We start from the raw sequence: 11,894 nt of genomic DNA on the forward strand, positions 1-11,894 counted from the left end.
CCATCAGGCTTGCGGCTTTATTATTAGTAATTTCATTTTTTTTCTTCAATTTCCTTAGGAATCCACATGGACCAGAAATTACCATGTGGGCCTAAACCATTTGACTAAAAAAGGGTTGACTTGGTGGTAGCAAAGTTGGGCCCTACCAGCATGGTATTATTATAATCTGTGTGGCCTATTACATGGTGAAAAAATATGGGTATTGCTCTGAATACGCCTTGAATAATTGAAAGTCCAATAAAGAACATCGAGATGGGGTAAATGAGTGGTTTTAAATTTTTTTAAAAAATATTTGTAAATTATGATCATTTTTTTTAATCCAAAATATTATAAGGATAACCTAGATATTCAAATAGGATTTTACCCCAATAAAAATCTTATTTTTATGGTAGTTGATATCCAAAATTAATAATATATGTTGAAATATGTTAGAAATGATAATGATAACCATCATAGTAACCAAACTAACAAACTCAACAACAATCCCAACAAATCAATCAAAGATATCCTAAGAGAAGTTAAGGATAACAATAATTGGTTATAGGTATAACAACCATAACCACCAATATAACCAACCTAATAACCTCAATAATTAATTAACCAACCAATTCAATATCTTCAATCATAATAGAAGCATGAATAAATCTAAATATGAATCTTTTATGATTGTCTAGTAAGATATTAGGTTAAAACAAATTAACCTATTCTAAGCAATTCAAACGTAACATCAAATATAAAGAAATAAATAATGAGGCACAAGATTTTTATGTAAAAAACCCCTATAAACTATGGAGATAAAAGACCATGAGGTCTAAAACCTATCAATCGAAATCCACTATTTGAAATCAAGTCACATAGATTTACTTGATTGCTTTACTCTAAAGACTTACTCTTTAGTACCTACAACTTGATCCATGTCTACGACATAGCAACTACTTATTGCTCCCTAGTAGATCCTTTGACCCTTTCAAATGGATTACGGTCTCTAACCAACAATTTAAATAATCGAATTCTTGAATAAAAGAACGAGAATGGTGTGGCAGATTAGACTTTCCTCTCAAAGATTACCTATAAAGAATGAGAGGTCTTTAACAATTAGATTTCTACAATCTCTAACCTCTTAACCTAATTCTCTAATCCTAAAAGGATTATAAAGGAGGTATTTATAGGAAAAAAACTAGAAGGATTTCAATATCACAAGTTTCCAAATTAGAGTTGGATTGAAATTCATTCAAAATACGTTTCTAAACTCGACAAGACTATCATGACTACTTGAGAGGAGTTAGATTACTAGCTTGAGTGCTCCAACTGCTTAAGTGGGATTAAATGTTTGAGCACTCTAACCGCTTAAGTGGTCCCTACTTTTTGAACAAACATTTTTTAAAAACCTTTTAAGCTCTAAAACGATACTAAACCTTTTATACCTCAAATAAGCCTTTATATGCCATAAGCTAAACCGTTTTAAACATAAGTAACTTCCTGGTTAGACGAACAACAACCCTTGATCTTCAATGGAAAGTAAGTCTAAAAAGACTTCTATAACCAAATATAAATTGAAATAAAATTGTCAACATATAAACAAGAATGAATGTCCGTTATAGGTAACATCAATTGATTACTTCGCATTGGAAAGTACTTTTAGTTTTTTCATGAATAAAAAAAAATTAAAGAGAAAATTTTAATAGGTAGAGAGTTCCAAAATACAAACCTAACAAAAACAAATACCATGTCTAATTAACACATATATATTTTAGGTTCTATTGTTTTATATCAAAATTTTTTTAAAAAACTAAAGATAAAATTTAAAAGGTAGGGTTCCGTGGACCCCGCATTTCGGCTCATGCTTTTCCCACTCGATGGTGAGCTTGATTTTTATTTTGAAAATGATTTTTATTGTTTAGAAAAATGACTTGGAGTCGCCACTTATTTTTGTTTTATTTTTAAAGGGTAAATAAAATAAGAAAGAAAACCCTAAGTGTGACTCCTTACTTTTGGAAAAGGTGGTCTACAAAAAACCGAGTCGGATTTAAGGATCAGGTTACTTATTGGGAAGGTATGGTAATGACCGTAGCACCCCTCTAAGTCCTTAAAGTCGGGTCTCTACCAATAAGATGAAGCTGACATGACAATTGATGAGTAAATCAATGAATATCTTGAATGATCATGCACATATAAGAGTCAGAACATGCACAGACAACGACCAAAGGGAAAGTGGGTACGTACTTGGGCAACAAGTCACCATGCACTATCAAGAGAGAGGGTTAGTGCACAATTAAGGAATAATAGCGTGCATGTCAGAGAGCAGAATAAAATCAATCATACATGACAATTAAATCAATCAATCAATCGATCAATTATAAATTCTCTTATGTGGGGCCCTTACCAAAACCCGTTTATTTTTGCATGGATTAATTCCATAAATTCCATTATTCAGAATTACGGGATTTAATTCTTGCTTATTTTAAAACATTTAAAAAAAAACAGAGGAGGTGTGAAAATGGTTTGCCAGAAAGAAAGATGACAACTCTATTTTATTGGAAATGAGATTTTGAGTGATTCTAAAAAAAAAGCTAAAGATGAAAAATAAATAAATAAATTATTTGATAAAAATGGAGTTTGAAAAATTTTAAAAAAAAAAAGAAAAGAAAAACTAGAATCCGGGAAATTATATGTAAAATGGGAGTATAGGGAATTATCTTAAAATTTCTGAAATGAAGAAATAATAATAATGGAAAAAATGAGGAAAGACACGCAACCTAAAGTTGCATGCCCAAAATGGCCATGCAAGCCATGCAACAAGGATGGAGCTATTATGGAAGGGTGGTCATTCTGTCGCTTCTTTTCTCAGGTGCAAGTTTAATCTGGGTCTTGGTGGAGTTATCAAGGATTCTTACTACTGGATCAGGATCTTCGAACTTTGCTTCATCTATATGGGCTTTCCACAGTGTAATAGTAGTACGTGGTTGGGCATCCTGCAAGCTAGAATATATAGCAAGCCCCAATTTGAAAAGCTTTGTAGGCTTACGTGATCCACATGGTAAAATAACAACCCAAACTTTTCTTGAAACCCATTGAGGAGCTAGTACTTGTAGGGACCCTTCCCCCTGATGACACGTGGCACGCATTTCTATACGAATCAGCTCTATCCGGATTCCCCCAAGAGGACACGTGGCGTGCTTCTCCTATCCGGACTCTCTTAGGGAGAAACACATGACACTCACAAACACCACATCCGGGCGACCGCCATATCCTATCCTAATATATGGTTGTCCGGATCGTTGACCAAAGTAAACAAGTCTTACTACGTCATTCCAACAGCCTGCCACAGCCCACATTCCGCCGCCTGCAGAGCGAAAGGACAGGAATGATGGCAAGTCACCTCCCACGATCTGTGACAGCCAAGTCACCTCTAAAGATCTCTGACAACCGCCCGTAGGGTGATGATGGCCCTGCCACCACCTAGAGGCATCATGACGAGCCAAGAAGTCTCCTCACCATTAAAGAGGGAGGCAGAGCTTCTGTCACTATATATATGAACCTTCACACAAGGAGGAAGGTAAGCTTGCTATACCTAGTAAAAGGCCAACTGATAAGTCTCTCTAGATACATGGCTGACAAAACCATCGGAGGGTGTGTCCGGACCCCCTGTTCGGACATCTTTTGCAGGTATTACTGAACCAGAACTCAGTATTGGTTGGGATCTTGCATCCATTCAGCAGCTATGTGGATCACAGGGATGCGAGGCCTCAACATTGGCGTCGTCTGTGGGAATATTTCGCTGATTCAGTCACCGGCAAAGATGGCCACACCTTCTAGAAGCCACTCATCTGCTAGAGGAGAGGAAGATAATTCTGAATGGCGCCTAGCCATCGAAAGAAGGCAGCTGGCAAGCGAGCGACAACTGCAAGCTCTCCTCCAAGAGACAGAAAGATTAAGAGAAGAAAACGCGGTGTTGCGTATCCAAGCTTCATCGACGGGGCCTCCCCGTCGTTAGCGTTCAAGAGGCCAGGTAGCGAACTCAAAGCCTGACCTAGAATCAATATACCCAGGGATAGCAGGAGCAATCCCTGAAACATGCAACGTGAGGCCACATGAGCCACACACGCCCATGCATCGAGCTCCCCATGAGGAAAGCTCGGATTCTACTCGTTTCTCATCTAAGAGACAACGTGACAGATGACCCCAGTTGTCGGGTGCGATGCGTGCGAGACTGGGTCCCCAAGAGCCTGGCAGGCCAAGGCCTCCAGTAGCCACAACTTGGGGTGCGCACCCTAACCCCATGGTCACCCCTATAGTACAGAACATTCCCTCGCACCGGGACCCTATTGTCACTCCTATGGTGCAGAATGTTCCCCCGCACCAAGCGGTACGACAAGCTGGGAGAAATCTCCCAAACGAGCCACCCATTGGCTCTATTAGCAAAAGGTTGGACGACATGCTCTCCACGCCTTTCTGCTCTCACATTATTCATTATGAGCCCCCAAGGGGATTCTTCGTACCAAAATTCTCCACATACAATGGGTCTAGCGATCCTTTCGACCATATCATGTATTATCGATAGCTCATGACTCTCGATATAAGAAACGACCCGCTGCTATGCAAAGTATTCCCCGCCAGCCTACAAGGGCAAACCCTCTCATGGTTCCACCGCCTACCTCCCAACTCTGTTGATAATTTCAGGGACCTGTCGGAAGTCTTCGTGGGACAATACTTATGCTCCGCTCGGCAAAAGCAGAACATCAGCACTCTGCAAAACATAAAAAATGTAAGATAACGAGTCCTTGAGGGAGTTCGTAAAGCGGTTTGGTCAGGCCGTGCTACAGGTAGAGGCTTACAGCATGGATGCTGTCCTGCAGATCTTCAAGCGAAGCATCTGTCCAAGCACCCCATTTTTCGAATCACTCGCTAAAAAGCCTCCTACGACGATGGACGACTTGTTCCGGCGTGCAAGCAAATAATCAATGCTCGAAGATGATGTACGAGCAGCCACCCAGCAAGTCTTGGTTGCCGGACAGGCATCCAGAAGTGGTGCGAAAAGAAGTGCCAAACTTCCGGATCCAAGACCATCCGATCGAAGGCAGGAAGGGCCAAGTCACCCGAAAATGCCACCCTTCACACCCCTTTCCATATCCCATGAGAAGCTTCTCCCTATGATCCAAGGCATGTTCGATTTCAGGTGGCCTAAACCCCTCGGAACGGACCCATCCAGAAGAGATCATAGTAAAAAATGTGCCTTCCATAAGGAACATGGTCACATGACGGAGGCGTGCAGGTGCCTCCAGTATTTAGTCGAAAAGCTTATAAAGGCGGGACATTTGAAGCAATACCTCCGCTCAGATGCTGGAGGTAGAGACGCTTCCCGAAATCACAACTCTGGAGCCCCCACGGCTCCAGCCGCCCCCAAGGCCATTATAAACTATATTAATGGAGGTCCATCGGATGAGGAGCATGACTCCAAGCAAAAAGGACAGAGATTGTTACGAGAAGCATTAGTGCGCGAGTGTATCAATTCCATCCGGCCTGGGATAACTGGGGGGGCCCTCGTCCTATAGATGGGACAATCATTTTCCCACCAGTAGATCCCACCCGGATATTGCAGCCGCACCGCGACGCCCTCATCCTATCCTTAGAGATGGGAAATTTTGACGTGAGACGCATCTTGGTTGACCCGGGCAGCTCAGCCGATCTTGTACAAGCATCGATCATTAGCCACATGGGACACAGTCTCACAGGCCTTGAAAATCCTAGGCGAATCTTGTCCGGATTCAACGGGGCATCAACTACTTCCTTGGGAGATATTGTACTGCCGGTCCAAGCTGGCCCAGTCGCTCTCAACATGCAATTTTCGGTGGTACAAGATTTATCACCCTTTAATGTCATCTTGGGGCGCACATGGCTGCACTACATGAAATCCATCCCCTCTACATATCATCAAATGGTAAGCTTCCTTACCAAGGATGGACAAATCAACCTATACGACAACCAATTAGTCGCTCGCCAATGCTACCAAATAGCGCGAGAAGCGGGGACCAGCCACGAGGATAAACCCCTCCTTGAGTCCACCCATACACTTGACCAATAGCAATCACTGTGTCCGGCGGACAAAGATCCCCCGGTAGCGGATCCCTTGCAAACAGTCCAAATTTCGGAAGAAGGTACTCACCTTACACACATCAGTTCCCTCTTGATGCCTGAAGAGACCCGGAACATTCAAAACGCTCTCCGACAAAATCATGATGTCTTTCCATGGGCGCATTCTGATATGAAGGGAATTCACCCCTCCATCGTCTCTCATAGGCTTAACGTCTTGCCAACAGCAAGACCCATCCGACAGAAAGTTTGACGTTTTCACCCGGACAGGCAAAAGATTATCTGGGATGAGATTGACAAGTTGCTGGAAGCCAGATTCATCAAAAAGGTGGAATATCCAGATTGGTTGGCAAATGTAGTGGTGGTACCCAAAAAAGAAGGCAAATGACGAGTGTGCGTCGATTACACCAACCTCAATAATGCATGCCCAAAAGACAGTTTCCCTCTGCCACAGATAGATCAAATCATGGATTCCACTACTGGGCAAGGGATGCTCTCATTCTTGGACGTCTTCTCCAGATACCACCAAATCCCCATGTCCCCGGATGACGAAGAAAAGACAGCCTTCATAACGCCACACGACCTTTATTGTTACAAAGTCATGCCATTCGGACTCAAAAACGCTGGCGCTACCTATCAGAGACTGATGACGAAGATCTTCAAACCTCTGGTTGGCCGCACAGTGGAGGTGTATATTGATGACATCGTGGTCAAAAGCAAAACCCGAGAGGAACATACCCTCCACTTACAAGAGGTCTTCCAACTCTTAAGGGAGTATGTCATGAAGTTGAATCCTTCTAAATGCGTCTTCGGCGTAAGTGCTGGCAAATTCCTAGGATTTATGGTCAGCCAAAGGGGGATAGAAGTTAGCCCGGATCAAGTAAAGGCAGTCATGGAAACACCACCCCCCAGAAGCAAAAAGGAATTACAGCTCCTCATAGGCAAACTTGTCGCGTTAGGGCGCTTTATAACCCGCTTCACTAATGAACTACGACCCTTCTTCTTGGTAATCCGCAAAGCTGGAGCAAGCGGATGGACGGACAGCTGTCAAAACGCTTTCGAAAAAATTAAGCATTGCCTCATGCAACTACCCATTCTAAGCAGCCCCCCCCCCCCCCCCCCCCCCCCCTAGAGAAAATTTGTATATGTACCTGGCTATGTCAGATTGGGCAATTAGCGCTACTCTGTTCTGCTGCCCCTCACCCAAGGAGCAGAAACCTATTTACTACGTTAGCAGAGCGTTAGCAGAAGTAGAAACAAGGTATTCAAATATGGAGCTAACAGCCTTGGCCCTTCGAAGTGTCGCCCAGAAACTTCGCCCTTACTTCCAAGCCCACCTAGTGGTCGTGCTAACCGACCAACCCCTTTGCAACATACTGCACAAGCCAGACCTAACCGGAAGAATGCTTCAATGGGCCATAGAGTTGAGCAAATTTGGAATCGAATTCCAACCCAAGCTATCCATGAAAGGCCAAGTGATGACTGATTTTGTGCTGGAGTATTCCCGAAGGCCTATCCAGCGCGAGGAATCAAGTAAAAAAGAATGGTGGACTTTGCGGGTTGACGGAGCCTCCCGGTCGTCAGGATCCGGAGTAGGGCTCCTGCTGCAATCCCCAACAGGAGAACATCTGGAGCAAGCCATCCGACTGGGGTTCCCCGTCTCTAACAATGAAGCGGAATATGAGGCCATCCTATCCAGATTGGACCCCGCCCTGGCTCTATCCGTCTCCAGGCTCCAGGTCTATAGTGACTCCCAACTTGTGGTAAGGCACGTCCAGAAGGAATACGAAACCAAGGATGAGCGCATGGTGCGATACTTGACCAAAGTAAGAGACACCTTACAGCGGTTCACCGAATGGACGATTGAAAAAATCAGGTGGACTGAAAATTCATGTGCAGACGCCCTAGCAGGCATAGCTGCTTCCCTCCCCATCAAAGAAGCCATATTATTGCCTATACATATGCAAGCCAACCCCTCTGTCACACAAGCCTCCACTTGCAATACCATTGAGGCAAACCAAGTAGACGACAAAGGTTGGATGGAAGTCATCATAAAATATCTCCTGATAGGCACTTTGCCCGAAGAACCCAAGCAAGCACACAAGATCCGGGTACAAGCCGCCCGCTTCACCCTGATTAGGGGGCACCTGTACAAGCGATCCTTTACATGCCCCTACCTCAGATGCCTAAACCACTCAGAGGTGTTGTATGTATTGGCTGAGTTGCATGAGGGGGTATGTGGAAATCATTCCGGCGGTCAGTCTCTGGTGCACAGGGCCCATTCGCAAGGATATTACTGGTCCACAATGAAGAAGGATGCGACACCTATGTCAAAAAATGTGACAAATGTCAAAGGCATGTTCCCATACCACATGTGCCGTCAGAGACATTGAAACCAATTTCAGGCCCCTGGCCCTTCGCGCAGTGGGGCATGGACATAGTAAGACCCCTCCCAGCCGCAGCCGCCTAGAAGAAATTCCTGCTCGTTGCCACGGATTACTTCAGTAAATGGGTGGAAGCTGAAGCATACGCTAACATCAAAGACAAAGATGTCACCAAGTTCGTATGGAAGAACATCATCTACCGCTTTGAAATCCCCCAAACCATCATAGCCGATAACGGTCCGCAGTTTGATAGCAAAGTTTTATGGAATTTCTGTTCAGAACTAAACATCCGGAATTCATACTTCACACCACGTTATCCTCAAAGCAATGGCCAAGCGGAGGCCACAAACAAGACACTGATAACTGCCTTAAAAAAGAGGCTCGAGCAAGCTAAAGGAAAGTGGGTGGAGGAGCTACTTGGCGTCCTATGGGCCTATCGAACCACACCTGGACGTCCGACAAGAAATACTCCCTTCGCCCTCACATACGGTATGGACGCAGTCATTCCTACTGAAATAGGGCTACCCACTATCTAGACCCAAGAAGAATCTCAGGATGATGCGAATGCAGAAATAGAAAGACATTTGGACTGGGTAGACGAAACAAGAGAGACCGCATCCATCCGGATGGCTGACTATCAACAAAGGGCAGCCGCTCACTACAATTGCAATGTAAGGCCCAGGAGCTTTAAAAGTGGTACACTGGTCCTTAGAAAAGTTTTTGAAAATATTGTTGAAATATGAGCAGGAAAATTCCAAGCCAACTGGGAAGGCCCCTATATAGTATCTAAGGCAAGTGAAAGTGGAGCCTATCATCTACAAAAGTTAGACGGAACCCCATTGCAACGACCATGGAATGTATCTAATCTAAAGCAGTATTACCAATGAAAGAAGAGATAAAAGAGAGATAGAAACTGTAGACCCTCAATTTTGTCTCTTTAGCACATGTCTTTAAATTCGTTTTCAATGCTCCACAGTAGTTCCTTGGTGGCCCATTGGTACTCATACTACTTACCTTTCTTAAGCCACCTTGGAGACTCTAGTTAAGGAATTGCCTAACCCCTTTATCGTGACCCTTGGCAGTTTTGATATAGACTTAAGCTTTCCATTCCTTTTTAGGATAGTTCTTAGGCATGTTTAGGTCACTTAGACCATATCCCGATTACTTTAGGACACTCAGGTACACCTAGCCCACTTAGGTCCACTTTAACCCACTTAGACTCACCTAAGCTCATTTAGGCACATCTAGGCCCACTTTGGTTTGCTAGGTCCACTTAGGCATCCTGGCCCACCTATGTTACCTTTTAGATAACTCCTGTATGACTTGCGTGTTTGCATGGCTCATGGGGCCCAATTTTTGTTAATTTGTTTATTTTTATTTATTTATTTTATTTTTAGTTTTAGTTTTATGATTATCATTCACTTTTTATTGGTTATCTTCCCCTTTATATTATTTTCCTTAACTTATTTATTTTTTTTATTATTTTTACCATTTTCTGATTTTTTTTTTTTTTTTACTTATTTATCTATTCATTCAATTATTTAACTTCTAAAATTTCATGCTTTTTGCAAGGAAACTTACCAAGAGAGTTTAAGGAAAGTGGGACTCTTCTTGGAAGGTGATTCTAGAGGGGAAGGGAGAGCATATTCGGTGATGAAGTGGGATGGTTTTGAGAGGAGAATAGGGTAGAGGATTCAAAGACAAGAAGAGCACCATTGAGAAGAAAGGAGAAAAAAAAAAATGAACAAGCAACAAAGGAGAGATTGGAGGATTTGGGGGAGAGAAGGAATTCTGGTGATTTTTTGGGGGATGGAAGTTTGGGAGAAGATTTCTCGGTCTAAAGAAAAGGTGCAGTAGCAGGGAGCCGAGCAATAGGGAGAGGAGATCGTGCAGAAGCGGTTCAGAATTCGCAGATTATACAGTAGGATTTGCCTCCTTATATTCATCAACCTAATGATGGGACGATTATTTGTGCTACCACTGAGGGGAGCAATGCCATTGTTTCTTCACGGTTGAAGGACAGCTTACGCCACTCACCTGCTCCTGTTGCACTGACTTTTATAGAAACAACAGAGCCTGTGAAGGAAAAACAGGAGAGAAATTATAGGAAGTTAGATTTTTTTGTTTCTGTTAGAAAATGGGAGTTCATACTGCAACTGATGATCCTCATGGAAGCAGCCTTGTTGCCATTCTCTGCTGATCTTATCATTATATGGAGAGGAATCACCGACTTCGAATAGCTAATTCTTTAATGAATTGGTATTGTAAATTCAATTCAATGGTTCATGTACCCAGATTATTTGATAAAACTCCTCACCCAAAATCCCCCAGAAAGAGGTCTTCCCAGAAACATAGGTTCCTTTGACATGGACTCCATTGCCCAAAATTTTCGATGACACAAGATGTCAATCAAACTGTCCCAGATGGTTCATATGAAGTGAAAGATTCAAATTCCTTTGTATATAGAGCATTATTGAAAGAACCTTATGTCAGTAATGCGTGCTTGAGAGCCTATAATGATCAACCAGACTTCGAGATCAATGAACTAGAAGCATTCTGTATTGCCTTTCTTGGTTTTACTTCTTTTTTTAATTCACAATCAAGACGCTGCAGTTTCGGATGACCAGGACATACTTAATCTTAATGGCTCACCCTTCAATACACCTGAGGTTCAAACTGATACAACAGATAAATCAGTCTCTGTACGAAATATTTCTTATGATTCCCTTGTAGTCTCTGATGGGAAAGTGACAACCGATGAGAACTCTGAACTGGTTAAGAACCTTCAGTTTGGATTGACTTCTTTCCAGAACTTATTGACAAGCAGCTCAAATTTGGCATCCATATCTTCTACTAAAGAACAGCTATTGTCTCTTTACGGGTGTTTCTTCGTGTCTGTTGCTTTAGAAAGTAACATTCTCCAACTTTGCTTTTAAACTTGTGGTTTAAGGATAACTGATCTTTCATCATTCTAGAAAGTTTCGGAGATACCAAAGCTTTGAATGAATTAGCTGCAGCCTGATTAAGTTTTCCTGATGATTACGCATTATAATCCCACTAGTCACAAGGAACCGCAATGTTAAAGCTTCCTCCACTTCCTTTCATTCTCACTCCATGGAACTTTGATGATCTAGCAATATGCTACACCCACGTAATAGCAGCACACTGCTCCAATACTTAACACATAGGGGATCTGCACTTTTTCTGGTTGCTCAACTTGGTGGTCAGTTTTTATGGTGATACTGTGAAGAACCTAATTGAAACAATGGAGGATCTCGGAAGAGGGGACTAGCAGCACTCACGAGGAAGAGGGGAAGAAAGGAAACAATTCAGATGTGTATTTCCTAGATGATCCCTTCAGTGTAGTGGATGCACATACAACTGCAATTCTTTTCTATGCAAGCGTCATAGCTGCCCTTG

General features: G+C 42.7%; 2 protein-coding genes across 2 annotated transcripts; both read left to right on the forward strand.

Annotated features, from left to right (window-relative positions):
• The first annotated feature begins 4,961 nt into the window (after positions 1-4,961).
• Positions 4,962-6,082, forward strand: LOC117909967. The gene is made up of 2 exons (XM_034824012.1): positions 4,962-5,430; positions 5,553-6,082. The coding sequence occupies exons 1-2, from the start codon at positions 4,962-4,964 to the stop codon at positions 6,080-6,082; spliced, it is 999 nt and encodes a 332-aa protein (XP_034679903.1).
• Positions 6,083-7,247: 1,165 nt separating this feature from the next.
• Positions 7,248-9,010, forward strand: LOC117909968. Its single transcript, XM_034824013.1, has 2 exons — positions 7,248-8,469; positions 8,610-9,010. Exons 1-2 carry the CDS (start codon positions 7,248-7,250, stop codon positions 9,008-9,010), a joined length of 1,623 nt encoding a protein of 540 aa, XP_034679904.1.
• Positions 9,011-11,894: the final 2,884 nt, after the last annotated feature.

This window comes from Vitis riparia, unplaced genomic scaffold (assembly GCF_004353265.1).
Source record: "Vitis riparia cultivar Riparia Gloire de Montpellier isolate 1030 unplaced genomic scaffold, EGFV_Vit.rip_1.0 scaffold509_pilon_pilon, whole genome shotgun sequence".
Taxonomy (NCBI): domain Eukaryota; kingdom Viridiplantae; phylum Streptophyta; class Magnoliopsida; order Vitales; family Vitaceae; genus Vitis; species Vitis riparia.

Excerpts from the sequence above, each read along its gene's own strand:
- LOC117909967 (XM_034824012.1), top strand. The coding sequence starts at position 4,962 with ATGCTCGAAGATGATGTACGAGCAGCCACCCAGCAAGTCTTGGTTGCC. Across the intron at positions 5,431-5,552 it reads TATAAACTATATTAATGGAG|ATGGGACAATCATTTTCCCA; the intron begins GTCCATCGGATG and ends CTCGTCCTATAG.
- LOC117909968 (XM_034824013.1), top strand. The coding sequence starts at position 7,248 with ATGTCAGATTGGGCAATTAGCGCTACTCTGTTCTGCTGCCCCTCACCC. Across the intron at positions 8,470-8,609 it reads GTTCCCATACCACATGTGCC|CTGAAGCATACGCTAACATC; the intron begins GTCAGAGACATT and ends AATGGGTGGAAG.